The sequence below is a fragment of the Chiloscyllium punctatum genome, chromosome 4 (assembly GCF_047496795.1).
Source record: "Chiloscyllium punctatum isolate Juve2018m chromosome 4, sChiPun1.3, whole genome shotgun sequence".
In the NCBI taxonomy this organism is placed as follows: domain Eukaryota; kingdom Metazoa; phylum Chordata; class Chondrichthyes; order Orectolobiformes; family Hemiscylliidae; genus Chiloscyllium; species Chiloscyllium punctatum.
The window spans coordinates 44886664-44906802 of NC_092742.1; the positions used below are offsets into that span (position 1 = coordinate 44886664).

The 20139-nt window shown below is 38.7% G+C and overlaps 1 protein-coding gene across 1 annotated transcript in view; it reads left to right on the plus strand.

Moving 5' to 3' along the window:
- Nucleotides 1–20139, plus strand: part of tecpr2 (tectonin beta-propeller repeat containing 2) — a 112112-nt gene that overhangs the window by 70537 nt on the left and 21436 nt on the right. The window contains exons 16-17 of the mRNA XM_072568541.1: nt 1768–2001; nt 11756–11904. Coding sequence (XP_072424642.1) covers nt 1768–2001; nt 11756–11904 — 383 coding nt within the window. The remainder of the gene's footprint in view (nt 1–1767; nt 2002–11755; nt 11905–20139) is intronic.

Here is a 20139-nt window from a genome sequence, read left to right on the forward strand (position 1 = left end):
TAGTTCCATGAACCTCAAGTTTTCTTGAATATTTGAGTAATGTAACTCCATCATTTAGCTGTTATCTACAAAACTGGTAACTTCAAAGCTTTCCAAAACATGATTTATTGCTTCTAAAATCAAGAGTTAAAGCAGGTCATAAAATTGCTGACACAAAATATTTTCACTTCCTCAAAAAAATCTTTGCATTCGATCAGCATTTGTAAGCACTTCTAACTAGTGCTACAGAAAGGAAAGATTTTGTACCTGCATAAAATTTAATGAAAACCTGAGTACACCTTCCCATGGAGCTTTCTCCTAGGCAGCATATGGAATGATTGGCTAAATGCAGGAGTTAAGAATCTGAATTAGCAGTCCCTTGTTGACACAGGTGTGCCATAGCATGCATTAGGCTGCAAAACCTATTGCCTTTCAGTGCCCTTCTCTTATTCCTTTAAAGTTTTACCACTGGAATAAAGAGACTTGGTGTACAGGTCAGTCATAGAGTCATAAAGATGTACTGCATGGAAACAGACCCTTCGATCCAACCCGTCCATGCCAACCAGGTATCCCAACCCAATCTAATCCCACCTGCCAGCATCTGGCCCATATCCCTCCAAACCCTTCCTATTCATATACCCATCCAAATGCCTCTTAAATGTTGCAGTTGTACCAGCCTCCACCACATCCTCTGGCAGCTCATTCCATACACGTACCACACTCTGCATGAAAAAGTTGCGCCTTAGGTCTCTTTTATATCTTTCCCCTCTCACCCTAAACCTATGCCCTCTAGTTCTGGACTCCCCGACCCCAGGGAAAAGACTTTGCCTATTTATCCTATCCATGTCCCTCATGAATTTGTAAACCTCTGTAAGGTCACTCTTCAACCTCCGATGCTCCAGGGAAAACAGCCCCAGCCTGTTCAGCCATTCCCTATAGCTTAAATCCTCCAACCCTGGCAACATCCTTGTAAATCTTTTCTGAACCCTTTCAAGTTTCACAATATCTTTCTGATAGGAAGGAGACCAGAATTGCATGCAATATTCCAACAGTGGCCTAACCAATGTCCTGTACAGCCACAACATGACCTCCTAACTCCTGTACTCAATACTCTGACCAACAAAGGAAAGCATACCAAACGCCTTCTTCACTATCCTATCTGCCTGTGACTCCACTTTCAAGGAGCTATAAACATGCACTCCAAGGTCTTTTTGTTCAGCGACACTCTCTAGGACCTTTACCATTAAGTGTCTTAAGTCCTGCTAAGATTTGCTTTCCCAAAATGCAGCACCTCGCATTTATCTGAATTAAACTCCATCTGCCACTTCTCATGAACTAATAAATGATGGTTTAAGCTCAGCAGGTTGAATGACTGATTCCTGTTACTATACTTTTAAAAGCTATTTTCTTTCTTAGAATTAACTCTGCCCCTCTGTTGTTCTAATGGCTGTGATGGGAATTATTAACCTGCTGTATTGCAGCATTTAGTCTTTTCGTATTAAAAATTATTACATTCTAAAGTAACATGACAAAAAACAATTAACTTTTAAAATGTTTGTTTCAAAATAATTTGTGTTACACAAACAAATTATAGTTTCTGAAAAGACTGCTAAATTAGGGTCAGTTTCTTCCTTTACTATTTGTCTTGATAGGTCCATTTGTTTTACAACCTCCTTCTATGGAAATCTCCCAGGTGACTTTTTGTCTGCATCTGAGCTTATTGGAAATTTGGTTAATTTGCTGTCAAAATAATTAACATTAGTTTCCTCTGTCATTTTTCTTCCAAAGGAAGCTTTCTGTGGCTGGGACAAAGCAACAAGGACCTCTTCTGCATCAGTGACCAAAATCCTGAGTTTCGCCCCTCAACTGTACAGTTACCTCCTGATGTAGAGATGGTGCAGATTTCTGCTAGCCATGACGCAGTCTGGGGCCTGGACTTGCAGGGCAATATTCACATTAGGACATTGTCAGAAAACTGCCCAAGTGGGATGCACTGGACCAAACTGGATCTTACACAGTTAGGTAAGGTTTTTGTTTTAAATACCATCATGTTACAAGAAGCTCTTTATTTCCTGAATAGTGCACATACATTGGCTATGTCCAAATGTATTTACTCCGTCTTTCTCCTATCTGCACATTCAGTATGTTGAGAAGATGTTTCTACTCTTTACATCGATGTTTTTCTAGTTTTTCTGAAACTGTTGAGTCATATCAAGCTCAAGACATTGCCTTCACCCCCACTCACTGTGCAAGTCCAGATGACTGTGTGGCCTGCCTTGGGCTAGGGTTTGGGATGTCTGATCAGGGCTGGGTAAGACTTTGGAGTAGGAGAGGGAGGATAAAGTTGTCATAGTCCAGTTGGTACCGACAACGGAGGAAGTTCTACATAGTCAGTATGCGGAGGTAAGTACGAAATTATGAAGCAGCATATTAAAGGTCATTTGCATTATTACCTGAACCATATGCAAATTGACACAATAATAGATGTCATAGAAACATACAGAACAGAAACAAAGCCTTTGGTCCAACTTGTCCATGCTGACCAGATATCCTAAATTAATCTAGTTACATTTACCAGCATTTGGCCCATATTGCTCCAAACCCTTCCTATTCATATACCCATCTAGATGTCTTTTAACTGTTGTAATTGCACCAGCCTCCTCCACTTCCTCTGGCAGCAAATTCCATACACGTACCATCCTTTGTGTGAAAAAGTTGCCCCTTAGGTCTCTTTTATATCTTTCCCCTCTCACCCTAAACCTATGCCCTCTAGTTCTGGACTACCCCACCCCAGGGAAAAGATCTTGTCTCTTTACCCTATCCATGCCCCACATGATTTTATAAACCTCTATGAAGTCACAACTCAGCCTCCAATGCTCCAGGGAAAATAACCCCCGCATATTCAGTCTCTCCTTATAGCTCAAACTGTCCATCCCTGGCAACATTCTTGTAAATCTTCTCTGAACCCTTTCTAGTTTCACAATATCCTTCCTGTAGCAGAGAGACCAGAAGTGAATGCAATAACCAATGTCCTGTACAGGTGCAACATGACCTCCCAACTCCTGTACTCAATGTACTGACCAATAAAGGCAAGCATACCAAACATCACCTCCACTGTCCTATCAACCTGCTACTCCACTGTCAAGGAACTATGAACTTGCACTCCAAGGTGTCTTTGTTCGGCAATACTCCCCAGGACCCTACATTAAATATATAAGTCCTGCCCTGATTGGCCTCTCCAAAATGCAGCATTTCCCATTTACCCAAATTAAACCCCATCTGCCACTCCTCAGCCTACTGGCCCATCGGATCAAGATCCTGTTGTACTCTGAGGTAACCTTCTTTGATGTTCACTACACCTCCAATTTTGGTGCTATCTGCAAACTTACTAAACTATGTTCGCATCCAAATTATTTATATAAATGATGAAAAACAGTGGACCCAGCACCGATCCTTGTGGCACACTGCTGGTCACAGGACTCCAGTCTGAAAAACAACCCTCCTTCACCACCCTCTGTCTTCTACCTTTGAGCTAGTTCTATCTCCAAATGCCTACTTCTCTCTGTATTTCATGTGATCTAACCCTGCTAACCAGCCTCCCATGAGGAACTTTGTTGAATGTCTTATTGAAGTCTATATAGATCACATCCACTGCTCTGTCTTCATCAATCCTCTTTGTTATTTTTTCAAAAAACTCAATCAAGTCATAGGGCAAATTGGGGAATTGAGTCGGGCTGGAAGACTGTTAGTTAATGAGGTCAATTAGATTAAAAGATACATCAATTGAGATTCTGTGGCAGGCACTTGAGGGTTATTTTAAAATATGTAGAATAGATATTAGGAGAAGCGGATTCTGGTTTGTGGGGCATAGGCACCTGTGCTGGGAAAGTGAGGTCTCAGCCAATGTGATAGTCTTGTGCTGGGCCAGTATTCTTGCCAACCATAAGACTATGGAAGTAGAGATGATGTTTAACTAAATAGTTGGGGTAAGAGATGAAATTTGGAAAGATGTGATCTATCAAAGAGCAGATCCAAGGCCAAAGAGAAAGTTATTTATAAGGGACGAGGTAAACCAACCACGATGGGGAGGGAAATAATGTGTGAATCTCAGAGTAATGTGTCAGAGATAAGATGAGAATTTGCAAAGAGTAAAAGTAGAGGCAGTGTATCATTACACACACAGCATTGAAAGCAAAACAAATTAACTGAGAGCACAAGTGGAAATGAAATGAATAAATATGATCTGATAGCCATCTCAGAGATATGGCTGCAGCATGACATGGATTAAGATCTCAGTATTGAAGGGTACAGGAAATATAAGAAACTAAGAAAAGGTGGTTCTGTTAGTTCATGATGGAATTAGCATAATGGAAAGGGATGACTTGTGTTCAGGAAAGCAGGATATGGAAGTAGTTTAGCTAGAAATCAGAAATGATAAAGGCAGGATTAACTTGTGTGAGTGGTGCACAAGACCACCTAATAGTATCCATATGGTAGGGTGAAGCACAAAGGAAAAAATAGTGAGAGTTTAGCAGAAAAACATCATGATAATCATGGAGATGTTAATTGATACATGGACTGGAAAATTCAAATGGACAAAGATATCTTGGTGAGTTTTTGGAATATCATTAGGATAGTTTCTTAAGAAGCATGATCTCAAGTTGACCTGAGAGTAGACTATTCTGCATTGAGAGAGGATTAGTTAATGATCTTATAGTGAAGGCACCTCTAAGTAGCAGTGGCTATAATATAGTTGAATTTTATGTTCAGTTTGTAGATAAGAGGTGTGGGTTTGAAACCATTCTTTAAAACTTAACTAAGGAGAATAAAAGATCTTAAAAGCAGAACAATGAGGTAGATTGGCAAGTTAGGTTAAAAGATACATCAGTCAAAATGCTGTGGCAGGCACATGAGGGGTATTTTAAAATACACACGAATAGATATTATACACCTGAGTAAGAAATATTTCAAGGGACAGACCAACTATCTGTTAGTAACTAGAAATTGTCAAACATAGCACCAAATGAAGGAAAAGCATTTCATTTTGCAAAGACAAGTGGCAAGTCAAAAGATTAGGCAGGATATTAAACAAAAAACACAAACAGACCAAAAAATAATTAGAAGGCAAAGCTATCCAGAATTATAATAGTCATTCAATGAAAATAGTTAACAAAATGAACGTTCTATGAAAACTGAGATGGATAATTAATAAGGAAACTTGGAGAATTGGCAGATAAGTGGAATGGGTATTTTGCATCAGCCTTTACAATTGAAGATATCAGGAATAGTGTTAAATCAAGAAGTAGAAGGGAAGGGGGAAGGACCTCAGGAAAATCGCAATCACCATATAAGTAGTATTGAGTAAATTGTTGGAGCTGTAGACTGACAAGTGCCTGAATTCTGATGACTTTCATCCTAGGCTGTTAAAATAAGTGGTGATTGAGATAGTTGATGGTTTTAAGCTTTCAAAGGTTCCTTGTTTCAGGATGGTCCCATTAGATTGGAAGATTGTAAGTCCATCTCCTTTATTCAACGGAAGGGAAGGAAGAGAAAGCAGGAAACCTAAAGTTAATGAAATTAACATCTGTCATCGACAAAATGTTAGAAACTATTAAAAAAGGCTACAACAGTACTCTTGGATATGTTAAAGGTAATGAAGTAGAGACAACATAGTTTGTGCAAGTGAAGTCTTGTTTGACCAGTCTTTTGGAGTTCTTTGAGGAGCTAAGACCTTCTGTTGGTAAAGAGGAACTAATGGATGTGACGTGCTTTGATTTCCAGAAGGCATTTGATAAGGTACTGCATCAAGGCTATTGCAGAAAATAAAATCTCAAAATGTAGGGAGCGACATATATTAGGATGGCTAGAAGATTGGCTAACAGGAAGCAGAGTAGATATAAATGGGTCGTTTTAAGTTAAGCAAGATGTAAAGAATGGTGTGACACAAGGATCAGTGCTGGAATCTGAACTATTTTCAATTTATACTTACATGAAGGTGTGGTTGCCAAATTTACTGATGAAGCAAAGGTAGATAGCAAAGTAAATTGTGAACAGGATACAAGGAGGTTAAAAAAAATAGCAGTAGGTTAGGTGAGTGAACAAATGTATGGAAGATGGAGTATAATATGTGAAAATGTGAATTTGTCCATTTTGGCAGGGAGAATAATGAAACAGCATATGATCTAAGTGGTGAGAGATTGCAAAACTCTTGAGATGCATAAGGATTTGGGTGGCCTCTTGCATGAATGACAAAAGTAAGGTACAACAAGTAATTAGGAAAACTAATAGAATGTAATAATTTTTTGAGAGAAATTGATTGCAAAAGTAGAGAGGTTAGCTTCAGTTAGACAGAACACTGGTGCGACCATGTCTGGAGTACTGAGTACAGATTTGAATACCTTATTCAAGGAAGGATTTACATACATTGGAGGCAGTTCAGGGAAGATGTATCAAACTGATAGTTGGAATGAGTGAGTTGTCTTATGAGGATAAGTTGGACAAGCTAGGCTTGCATTTGAGTTTAGCAGAGTAATAGGTGACATTATTGTAATAGGAGAGAAGTCTTGGCATGGTAGATGTGGAGAGGAACCTTTACAAATGTCATTGTTATCCATCCATTTAAAACTGATAAGAGATTTTTTTTCTCAGAGGGTTCTGAGTCTTTGGAACTCTTCCTGAAAAGATGTTGGGTTCATAGATCTTGAATGTTTTTAAGCCAAAGATAGCCAGGTTCTTATTGGGCAAGTGGGTGAAAGGTTATTAGAGATTAGTGTAAATGTGAATTTGAGTTTACAATTAAGTGAGCCATGATCTTATTGAGTGGTGGAACAGGGTTGAATTTAACATTCAATTTCAGAGGCAGGAACTTGAGTCAGAAACAACACTGCTAAGCTTGAATGGGGTTTTACAAAGGAGTGAGGGCAGACTTGGGTGCAGTGGATTGTGAAAGGAGCTTAGCAGCAATGATAGTTCAGGAACAATAGCAGGTATTGAAAAATCAAATCCGTTAAATGGCCTATTCCTCTAGTTTGTATGTTCTGTCCTGTAGATGGTGGACGGGAATAGGAGAGGGAGCAGGTCAATTACTTATGGGATTCCTAACCTATAACCTGCTATTGTAGTCACAGTATTTAGATCACTAATCTAATTCATTTTGTGGTCAATGGTAACTTTAAGGACGTTGATTTTGGAGGACTTGGCAATCATAATGTATTAAACATCAAGGTTTAATGTTAGATTTGTTGGATATGGTAATTGCTTAGCATTTGTAAAGCACAATTTTTATATGCCGTTTGTCAACTCAAGCCTGGATATTGTCCAAGCCTTGCTTTGCTCTGGCATGGAAGTGAGAGTGTAATGATGACTATGAAATTACTGTCAATTGTCAGAAAACGACCTTAGCCTTCGCCAATGCCCTGGAAGGAACCCATGAAGGAAGCTGCTGTTCTTACCTGATCTACCCCACATGTGACTTCAGACTCACAGCAATGTGGTTGACTCTTAACTTCCCTCTGGGCAATTAAGGATGGGCGAGAAACACTGGCCCAGCCAGCAATGCTCACATCCCTTGAATAAAGTAAAAAAAAATTACATGCAGCTTTACCCTCAAGGTTTATTTTCTGGGTTTTTTTGGTTATCTTTTGTTAGATTTTAAAACTTTCTGGTTTACCACTCAACTTTGCTACATTTGTTTTTCTTTCAATTTGATACTGTCCTTAATTTCTCAGATTAGCTCTTATTGGTTTATGTAGACTGTTTCTTCCTCATTGGAATGTACCTTTGCTGTGAAGCTTGGGTTCGTTTTTTTCAATATCTGCTAAGCTCCTTTCACAATCCACTGCACCCAAGTCTGCCCTCATTCCTTTTTAAAACCTTATTCAAGCTTAGCAGTGTTGTTTCTGACTCAAGTTCCTGCCTCTGAAATTGAATGTTAAATTCAACCATGCTCTGATCTCACTTTACTAGGGGGCATTTTACTGTGATATCATCTGTTAAAACTTGCCTCATTGCACATCACCAGATCCAAAATAGCCTGCTACCTGGTTGGATTCACAATATATTGTTCAAGGAAACTGTCCTGAAAACATTTAATTCTTCCTCATGGCTTTTTTTCTCTGCCAATCTGAGCATCCCAATCTCCAAGAAGATTAAGGTCATCCCTGATTAGTGTGCTGCCTTTGTTACATGCCCTCATTATCTCTTCATTTGTTCTCTGGCCCACCAATTTAGCTACTATGAAGGGGCCTAGAGCCTCCTACTGGTTGATTATCCTTCCCTGCTGCCCACTTATTATTTATACACTTCATAGTTTATAGGAACAAATAATTTGATTAGTTTTTGTCTGTGTGAAACAGGGCATGTATGTGATAATTTCTGGTGTCCTTGTTTACAGTCATTATGCAGATTTAGTGGGCAGTCTTGAGTGTTCTGTGTGAAGGCAGCTCTTTGGCGCATTGAGAGATGCTGCTATATAGAATCGAATATTTGTTGCTGCAGATCATGCAAATTAAACATAGATTCTTGAATATGAAGGAAGAAGGATGTTTAATGGTAGCTTAACATTACTATTCAGCAAGCAAAATTGAAAGTCTTTTTTTTCTCATTGCTTTATTCATTAGTTTATCACCTGAGATGATCTGAGAGTAGTTCCTTGTCATAATCCAGTAGTTCCTTGACAGACTGAACAAACTTAATTCCGTAGCTTAGTCATGCCCTCCTTCATTAATTTGAAAATGCAAAAAAACAAACTTTAAAGTTATATAATTGTGCTTCAACTAATCAAATTAAGATTTATTAAAGTTCTTGTAGCTATACAGAATTCATAATTTATCAATAATCTTCAATGTGTCAGCAGAAATAGACATGGAATGTAAAGCTAGGGAATTGTTGATGATTTTATTTGTCGGTGGAAGAGCTCGTGGGCATTCTTCTATCGAGAGAGCTTACTGTGTGTTGCAGCATACCTCAAATGGAAAACTTAAACAGTGTTGCAGAGTAGGTGTTATCCGACCCAGTGCTTTGGATCATGGTGACGTTGTTTAAAATCAAAACATTTTAACAGCTGTGTCATCATGTGATTAGTCTAGTGATAGCTAAAGCGTATGACATGTGACATTTTGATAACTGCTGATGTAGTAACCTTGTGTGAAAATATCTAAATGCCAAGTTGTGTCCAATATACAAGGCTTTTTTTCACATTCTGTATGATTTAAGGTAGATTATTGAATCTTTCATAAGCTATTGTGAACCATTGTCCACTTGTCATAGTAATCTGATTATTTTACGTCTTGCTTGCTTAAATCTACGTGTTTCTAAACTAAGCAGCGATTCACTTGTAGTAAAATCAGTGATTACACAGAGGGAGAAAAAAGTGTATATGTACGCACATGTGCACATGCTCAAGCTTACATAGACGCTTGGATCTATTCATAGCTGGGGCCTCATTCAGCTGACAACATTATAACCTAAGTCAGAAAATGGTGTTGAATTCTCACAAGTATAGTGTTCCTTGTTCCCTTTTTAGTGCTGAGATGCGATAATTGACAGGCACTATCTTTTGACTGAGAAGTTACAAGGAGTCTTCTCTGCTTACTGTGGTGATTGAGACATGTGCAAACAACCCCATAGCACTGTTGCAAAGCAGTGAGGAATTACAGCCATTATTCCTCCCTCAATGTAAACTATTAAAACTGTCTTACCCACTATTTTATCTAATTTCTGTTGTTAGCATCTTCGTGTGCCAAGGATAACTGCTGCGTTCAATTAAAACGTGTGAGCTTCCAAATCAGTTATTTGATTGCTTTATTCTGAGGCCATTCCTATATAAATTGAAGTTTATTTTTAAAAAGAAGTATGCTTAAATTACTGCATGCAATCTACATCAGCCATACTAGTACAACTATGAAATACTTCTTAGAGCCACTGGTTTAGTGATTTCCTTTTTATGTCAGTAAAAATGCATCATGTTTCAACATCTCTGCTTTATAACACAGTTATATTTACAAACCAATTCACTTTGTGCACATAGTTGAAAAAGCATTCCAGAGACAAATGGAAAGAATTTGTCATTGCTGACCCATGATGCTGCTGATGGAATGTTAACCTTGAAATATTTAGCTGTATGCAGCTTTTGAAATGCTGCTTCTAGCTAAGTCATATGAAACACTATACAGTATAATGATAGCTATTCTAGTATTCTACCATGATACTTCTGTCAGTATGGTGAAAGTTATTTTTTGTCTCTTAAGCTTTGCTACAGGAACAGACAGTTTATTATTTAAACTGAAATTTAAATTGCCTCTGTTCAGTGAACACTGTCTAAATTACGTTATCTTGAGAAAGTAGTGGTGAGCTGCTGCCCTGATCTGCTGCAGTCTTTGGAATGTAGGGGCATCTGCAGTGCTGCTGGAAGGGAGTTTCAGGATTTTTACCAGCATTAGTGAAGGAATAGTGAAATCTTTCGACTCAGGATGGTGTGTGATTTGGAGGGAAACTTACAGGAATTCCCTTGCGTCTTGTCCTTCTGGGTGGTAGAGGTTGTGAGTTTAGAAGGTGCTGTCAGAGAAGCTTTGGTGAATTACTGTGGTGTGTCTTGTAGACAGAACACTGTGTGTTGATGGTGAAAGGGGTGAATATTGGAAGGTAGTGGATGTGGTACCAATAAAGGGGGTGCTTTGTCCTGAATTGAAGCTCCTTGTACGTTCTTGATGTTGTACCATGCAGCCAAGTGGAAATTATGCCATCATATTCATGCCTTGTGCTTTGTAGCTGATAGATGAGTAGTGGGGATCCAGGAGCTAAAATATTCTCCACAGAAGTCCTAGCACCAGACCTGCACTCGTAGCCATGGTATAGAGTTGTCCAGTTCAGTTTCCAGTCAGTAGTAACTCCTAAAATGTTGACAATGGGTTTTTAACATATAATGCCATTGAACATCAAGAGTATTCTCTCTCATTGGAGATGGACATTATCTAATATGTATTCTTCTTAGTTTATCTTTACGCATTCTTTGTTCCCCTTTGGGGAAATTGGGGAAGTGTTAGAAGAATTCATTGGCCATGGAATAAGAATTCATTTGGCCTACAAGTCCAGGTGGGGATGGAACACAGAACTTCTGGCTGAGACAGATACCATCACTACTACGGTACCTCCATATAAAGTATATTGAGCTGAACATATCACCCTGGCTTTCTACAGAATTCAAATAGTGTTTAATTAAGTCTGCCTTATCAACTACTCTCTACATCTCTACGAAAGATGGTTATTTGCAGTATGAAGTTAACTGATCTTTAGTCTCTAACATCTAAGATATGTCATTTCCAAGGAAAACTGAAACTACGTCAAAGCATTTCTTTTCAGGAATACTTTTCATCCTACTTCAAATAGTTCCTTTTGTCTGCTAGGTGCAAGTACTATTTGTGGGGCTTAGCTGTTCTAGCTATAGTGAAATGATGGCACAGGTAATTCTGCAGATAATCATTGTTTTAGGTTATACTTGTCCATATCCTTTAGCTTCCTGAATATTGGCTGGAGCCTTAGGTAGTTGGTGAAAATAGAGCAGAATAAAATGATGCAGGTTAACAACTGCATTTGCTTTCCTCTCTCACTGTCACTTTCGCTGTCAATTTTTCTCTCCTGCTTTTGAGATTTAACTTCTCTACAGCATTTAATATCACTTCCAACTATGTTTCTTATCTGAAACTTCAGTGCTAAGTGCTTTATTTTCAGATGCAGAATGGCTGCATTCTGTGTGACTAAATATTTTTCCTCTCTTCAGGCAGTATAAAACTATCAAGCTTAGCATGTGGAGGGCAGCACGTATGGGCTTGTGATGTTGATGGAATTATTTACTTCCGCGTGGGGACACAACCATTGAACCCCAGCATGATGCTTCCTGCTTGGATAACCATTGAGCCGCCAGAACAGGTAAGCACCTAAAATATATGTTGTGGTTCTGTTCGCCGAGCTGGAAATTTGTCTTGCAAACGTTTCGTCCCCTGTCTAGGTGACATCCTCAGTGCTTGGAGCCTCCTGTGAAGCGCTTCTATGCTGTTTCCTCCGGCATTTACAGTGGCCTGTCTCTGCCGCTTCCGGTTGTCAGTTCCAGCTGTCTGCTGTAGTGGCCGGTATATTGGGTCCAGGTCAATGTGTTTGTTGATAGAGTCTGTGGATGAGTGCCATGCCTCTAGGAATTCCCTAGCTGTTCTCTGTTTGGCTTGCCCTATAATGGTAGTGTTGTCCCAGTCGAATTCATGTTGCTTGCCAAAAACCTTATAAGGGCTTTTGCCCGAAACGTTGATTTCGCTGCTCCTGACATGCTGCCTGAACTGCTGTGCTCTTCCAGCACCACTAATCCAGAATGTAGAGTCATAGCTTCATAGGGATGTACAGCACAGAAACAGTCCCTTCGGTCCAAAATCCGTCCATGCCGACCAGATATCCCAACCCAATCTAGTCCCCCTTGCCAGTACCCAGCCCATTTACTTTTAAACCCTTCCTATTCATATACTCATCCAGATGCCATTTAAATGTTACAATTGTACTAACCTCCACTATTTCCTCTGGCAGCTCATTCCATACCCGTACCACTCTCTGTGTGCAAAAGGTTGGCCCGTAGGTCCCTTTTATATCTTTCCCCTCTCAGCCTAAATCTTACCCTCTAGTTCTGGACTCCCCCCTCCCCTACCGCAGAGAAGAGACTTTGTCTGTTTATCCTATCCATGCTTCTCATAATTCTGTAAACTTCTATAAGGTCACCCCCTCAGTCTCCAATGCTCCAGGGAAACAGCCACAGCCTATTCAACCTCTCCTGACCTAAACAGTCTGCTTATATATAATAAATCAAAGAACTACCGATACTGGAATTCTGAAACAAAAACAGAAATTGCTGGGAAACTCAGCAGGTCTGGCATAATCTTTGCAGAGAGAGCAGAGTTAACATTTTAAGACGGTGAGTTCTTCAGAACTGATAGTAGCAGTATATAAAGGTGGTATATAAGTTGAAGACAAGGAGTGGGAGTGTGGGGAAGGAGTGAATGAATAGGTGGCAATGGAGTCCAGAAGACTTGCATCTGTACTTTGAAATTTTATTCCATTCTAATTCCTTAGCCTGGTCAGTTTGCTACTTGTTCCCTCTTGTTGTATATTGCTTAGATTTAAATAGCAACAGAGAATGAGTACAGTGATGTCACTGATTGCATTTGAGGCTGTGAACCATAATTTATTTTTCCAACATTCCATTCTTTCATTTCCCCATACTAAAACCCACTTTTCTCATTGCTTGTGGTCAGTAAGTATTGTCTCATTCGGAGCTGTGATTCCATAAGTGCATTTTTTTTTGTGTGTAACCTTAGAGATTTGGGTAGCCTGTTTGACTGCAAAAAGTGAGCACAGTTTTTACCTTTGCCAGCATCAGTATGCACACTTTACAGTAGAGGATTGTAAATGTGACCCAAATGATAGAACATAAAGACTGGTGGATTACTTTTCCCATTATCAAATTCAGGTCACTGAGGATAATTGTAGCTTCTGCTATATTTCACTGGTTGAGATCCATTAAATTTACTAGAGAATAGGTACTTTTAACATTTATATCATTTACTGAAACTCTGAATAATTTACTATGAAGGATACCCTAAAGTCTATTTTTAAAGCTTAATATTAAAATAAGCCTGTTCGTGAGTCATATTAAAGTTCAAACCGTACTTAGAGTAAAATATTCATACTGAGGACCAAATGGTACTCCTGATAGCTTTATTTAGAAAGAGCACTGGCATTTGTTTCACGACACAAGTCCACAAGTTGGCTAGATTGAAGATGGTATGGAAATCTATGTCACTTGTAAATGTAACTCTTAAACCACATTTTGTCCTAACTACTGCATGGCTTTGTAACTGATGCAAGTGATTTTCAGTATACCTTGGGTTTTCTGCACCTGTGCAGATCAACTTTATCCAGAGTAACTGTTGCAAAGTTAATTAAGATTGTGGATCTCAAACTGAATAGGGTAAGCCACCTGCATATAAGAAATAAAAATTGTTACAAATGGGGTTCATAAAGTTCCGGTAAGGGCTATAATGGAAAGCGAAAGACAAGGGTTTACCCAAATTCAGGCAGCACTGACACCTGATGAGAGATTAGATTGATTAAGACTGCATTGTGTTACGACAAGGGGTAAACCCTCCTGCTTAATTTAAACCAGCAACATGGAAAAGATCTACCCTATGTAGTAACCTGTGAAAATTCGAGAGGCCAAGAACTATTTAACGTAAAAATTAACAACTTCTTAAAGTATAATAAAGAATAATCAACTAACAACTATTTACAACTCTAACCTATCTTTTACTTTCTCTTCTATAATATTAGTCTGATTAAAACCCAAGATTAAGATTTACCAAAAATTTAAATTTTCAAAACCAGCCAGATGTCGAATCTTCACTTATATCTTCCTCGGTTGTCTTCTCTTCTTCTTAGGGATTACTGTTTCACAGGTTACTGATCAATAAAGGACCTTTAAGAGAGATATTCTCTGAGCAGTCTGCAGATGCTGGTGGCTTGGCAGTTCTCCTCCCAACTGTTCAACTTTCTCCGGTCGAATACCCCCAAAGCATCTGATTGTGTCATTGGCTTTTAAGATTATCAATATACTAAATTCAACTTGATTGGAGTTTGGTATTTTTGGGGGTATAAATTAAATTGATTGGCCGAATTCAAATTTGTTTTTGTCTCCAAGCAACCAGCTACCCTAGCTGCTGGACCACATTACTTTAGATTAGATTAGTTTAGATTACTTACAGTGTGGAAACAGGCCCTTCGGCCCAACAAGTCCACACCGCCCCGCCGAAGGGTACCCACCCATACCCCTACATCTACCTCTACATCTACATCTACCCCTTACCTAACACTGCGGGCAATTTAGCATGGCCAATTCACCTGACCTGCACATCTTTGGACTGTGGGAGGAAACCGGAGCACCCGGAGGAAACCCACGCAGACACGGGGAGAAAGTGCAAACTCCACACAGACAGTCGCCTGAGTCAGGAATTGAACCCGGGTCTCTGGCGCTGTGAGGCGGCAGTGCTAGCCACTGTGCCACCGTGCCGCCCACATTACATTCTATCTTGTTCAGAACATTTGGTGCTGTCAGGTAGTTCTGCTTGCTTTTAACTCTCTTAAACGTACAGTGCAGCCACATCTTCATGATGATTGACTCGAGTTTAGAGACATGAAGGAGCTTAAAAAATCCTTTAAAATTCTAACAGACTAGACAAGGTAAACACAGGAAAGATGCTCCTGATGACCAGCGCATTCAGAATCAGGACTCGCAGTCTAAAAATATGTGGTGGGCCATTTAGGACTTAGATGAGGAGAACTTTCTTCTCCCAATGAATGATAAGCCTGTGGAATTCTCTGCCACAGAATTCTCTAGAGGTCTAAAATTTGAATGTTTTCAAGAAGGTGTTAGATGTAGTTCTTATGGTTAAAGTGATCAGAAGGTTTGGGGAGAAAACAGTACAGAGTAGTGATTTGGATCATCAGATCGAATGGCAGAGCAGGCTTGAAAAGTTGAATAGCCTGTGCTTCTATGGATTTGAGGAGATTTTGCATTCAGAAAACGACAATGAGAAGATAGTGAGAGCTGATGTATGGTTAATCTTGCATGGTTTCCGATGCAATTATTCATGGGTACTATTTCTGGCCCACTGCCTTAGCACGATATCAGTGGACATGAGGTTAGTTTCTATATTTATACCAAATTTATCCCACTCTGTCTCATCCTGGCATTTCTACTGCTCCAAAACAGAAAAACACTAAAGAATATGAGAAATGACCAAAACCCACTTAGAGCTGATTTTCTTTTTTAAAGAGTCTTTAAGAATATTGATCTTCTGATAATATTTATCAAAGGTACTAGACTAATTAGTTAAACTCCTTGTGAGCAGCTGTTAGCAACCATTAATATCCAAATTTGAGTTCCTAAATTATTTGTATCAACATTTCAGGCAATATTAACATTAATGCTTACCAACTTCCTTTCATGTTCCATACAGACTCTTAAACAAATAAAATTAATTATATCTTGGTAATTTATTGAAGTCAGCCAATATTCAGGAACTAAAGTTAGAATCATAGCTGTTGTTAATGTAGACATTGATTAGGAAAATAATTAGGTTCCGAAGGTTTGGTTGCAGTGATTCGGCTTTAACTATTAACTGATGGTCAATCTGCAGTTGAGTTTTAAGGTGAATATAAATTGATGAAATTAATATTAGATTGAACTGTTTGGAGAATTGATAAATTAACAGCACTAGGTAACCAGAATATTAAATAGATTAAACCCTATGTGTTAGTAGTTAGCAATGTTAGCAGAGCTTCTGTGACCTGATCTTTATGAGCTGATGTGGTTGAGTGGTATTAGCCTTCTGAGACATTATAGGTATGAATCTCTATTAGTGCTAGATTTCCTGTTTCTAGCTAAGTTTGTCTTATGCCCCGGTAACCATATTTGAACTAACTACCTTAAATTTCACATTTTAATTAATCTTTCTGACTGGGGAAGCTGTACAATCTTAACATATGTGGTCTCCCCACCCTTAGAAATGCACATTCCTACTTTAGACATAGCTGCCCATATAACCAAAGTAATACAAGCTGAACCAGAAACTGAAGATGCAACTTCAATGTCAAAAACATTATTGTGCTCATATACAATTTCCAAATTAAATTCATCATTTGTCTGACATATTGGACGAGTTCAATGCTCTTGTACCAATTACTTCACAAAGTCCTATTCATAACAATCCAGATAACATCAGATTAATGTGACACCATAACTTGGATATGCCAGATTACTTGTTCATTCCTTGCATCAGGCCTTTGCGAAGAAACAATCTCCAGTCTGTAATTATGATTTTAATTTTGTTGTACCTAAAATTGCCTTCCAGCATGTAATCTTCAGCATTGTAGACAGCTATGATCTGGCAGACTAACTAAGCATTTGCTTTGTGAATGACCTTTGTAAGATTAAAAGTGCTATTCTGAAAGTAGGTTGAGAAAACTGGTCCCTTGCATTATCTAAGCATGCATTGTGTATGATAATTTTCATTAGGTTTTTCTTTCAGTTCAAAACTCAACTTTTGAGTGGATTTTTAAAAATTTACCATATTGTTGATTATCTCAAGTGATGAATTGTAAAGCTAGATGTTTTTCATGAAGCTCTTGGACTTTAGATCTCTGTGAAGTTTTGTGTCACCTAGGAAATATTTTGGGATCTTGTAACAAGGTATGTCTACGGGTGGACATTTGGAGTCCTTACATGCATCAACAGGACCATCTAGATGTTATCTAATATGTAGAGTGCTTAGGAGTGCCATTAGGATCGAACAATTGCTCCTAACTTAAGAATGCTGTACAGTAAGACTTGATCTATATTCATCCAGGGTTCATTTATTCTAGTTAATTCAGTATTTTATGGACAACTTTTACATAGTAAATTGCTCAGGCTGTAATCATCCTTTTCATAATTTCAAAAAAAATCTCAAATTCAAATGTCAGGAATTGATTTGAGTGGATTTGTCAATAGGGAACTTCAGAAGTAGTATTTATGATTGAAATAAGTAGAAGTTTGTTCATTTGCAATGTTGATAAATATCAAAATGTTTTTAAGTCAAGATAAGTAAGTCTTGCAGCAAATGGGTGAACTCCGTCTATGGGACAAAAATAACTAAAAGTAATTCAATAAAACTGCAAACTTCTTGGCTATTTGAGTGCTCCACGGAAAATAATCCATGCATTCTAGTCACACACGTTTTGAAGGCCTTTTGTCCACAAGGCATATTTAGTACCACATTGCTTTTAGAACATGATTTGGAGATGCCGGTGTTGGACTGGGATGTACAAAGTTAAAAATCACACAACACCAGGTTATAGTCCAACAGGTTTAATTGGAAGCACATTAGCTTTCGGAGTGACGCTCCTTCATCAGGTAATAGTCCTGATGATATTCCTTCATCAGGTGACTATCAGGACTATCACCTGATGAAGGAGCGTCGCTCCGAAAGCTCGTGTGCTTCCAATTAAACCTTTTGGACTATAACCTGGTGTTGTGTGATTTTTAGCTTTTAGAACACTTCTTTTTCCACCTACGTAAGCTGGAATTCTTCTATTGAAGGTAATTATTGTGTAAATGTGTAACAGTCAGCATGTGACAGCAAGTTTTGAAAGGGAGTATCGATGTTTTTGTTAGGAAAAATTCTCTTCACTGAGATTTTATTACATTTATGGCAGTTTCTTATCTGTAGAAAATCTGTTGTACTGAATGAGCCATCAGTTCACAGTCCCAATTAATCCTGGTTTTAGCACTTCATGATTTATTTCTTTTGGGAAACAAAATCAAGCATTACACTGGAGACAAGAAAAAAATTATCCGAGAAGCAAAAAAGGAAATATAACAAGTTAAATAATCAAATACCCTTCATCCTAAGGCTTCAACGGTTTACATGGGCTTAGAACTAAACTAAACAAAACAACACAAGTCAAATATTTTGCTAAGCTGATGCTACTTGAATGTAGTCCACACGCCTTATGGCCATGGTGGTTTGTTTGTGATTTGAAACCATGCAACTTCATTACATGTTCAGATTTCGGATCTTTCTTGGCACTTGCTAATGCACCAACTAAATAATGCAATGCTAAGGGAAGTACAACCAAGTTACCAAAAGACTAGATGTGACTGTTTTATTGGTTGTTTGTATTCATTCTGATCCTGTAGCTTTGTTTCACTGTGTCTAGAACAATACTTAGATTAAAGCAGCATCTCCCATTCTGACCCACCCTGAAAGCCCATGAATTCTTTTCTGGTGCGCAAGTCATTGCAAAATAGTTAGACTTTCCTTAGCGGTTTGTAGTTGTAAAAGAGGGGTAGCTCTTATATGCCTAGATGTAACTCCAGACCCACAGCAATACGGTTGATCCTTAACGTCCTCTGAAATGGCTAAGTTAGCCACTGCAAAGAAGTCAAATTAGAATAAAACCAGACATTAACTTGGACACAGAAAAGATAATGGCAACCCCACCTAGCTGACCTGCAAATTCCTCCTCACTAACACCTGAAGATTTGTACCAACAGTGAGAGAGCTGTCCCATAAACTAGTGAAGCAACAATCTAACAGAAGTTTTAAAATAGTGATGGAAAAGGAAAGACCAGACCTAAAAATTGAAGTTCTAAATTGGAGAAAGACCAATTTTGACAGTGTTAGGCAAGATCTTTCAAAAGCTGATTGGAGGCAAATGTTCGCAGGTAAAGGGATAGCTGGAAAATGGGAAGCCTTCAGAAATGAGATAACGAGTCTAGAGAAAGTATATTCCTGTTAGGGTGAAAGGAAAGGCTAGTAGATATAGGAATGCTTGATGACTAAAGAAATTGAGGGTTTGGTAAAGAAAAAGAAGGAAGCATATGTCAGGATAGATCGAATGAATTCTTAGAAGAGTATAAAGGCAGTAGGAGTATACTTAAGAGGGAAATCAGGAGGGCAAAAAGGGGACATGAGATAGCTTTGGCAAATAGAGTTAAGGAGAATCCAAAGTTTTTTACAAATATGTTAAGAACAAAAGGGTAACTAGGGAGAGAATAGGGCCCCTCCAAGATCAGCAAGGCGACCTTTGTGCGGAGCTGTAGGAAATGGGCAGATACTAAACGAGTAGTTTGCATCAGTATTTACTGTGAAAAAGGACATGGAAGATATAGAATGTAGGGAAGTAAATGGTGACATCTTGAAAAATGTCCATATTACAGAGGAGGAACTGGATGTCTTGAAATGCATAAAAGTGGATAAATCCCCAGGACCTGATCAGGTGTACCCTAGAGCTCTGTGGGAAGATAGGGAAGTGATTGCTGGGCCTCTTACTGAAATACTTGTATCATTGATAGTCACAGGTGAGGTGCCAGAAGATTGGAGATTGGCTAACGTGGTGCCACTGTTTAAAAAAGGTGGTAAGGACAAGCCAGGAACTATAGACGTTGGTAGTGGGAAGTTGTTGGAGGAAGTCTTGAAGGATAGGATGTACATATATTTGGAAAGACAAGGACTGATTAGGGATAGTGAAAATTGCTTTTATGGGGGAAATCATGTCTCACAAACTTAATTGAGTTTTTTGAAGAAG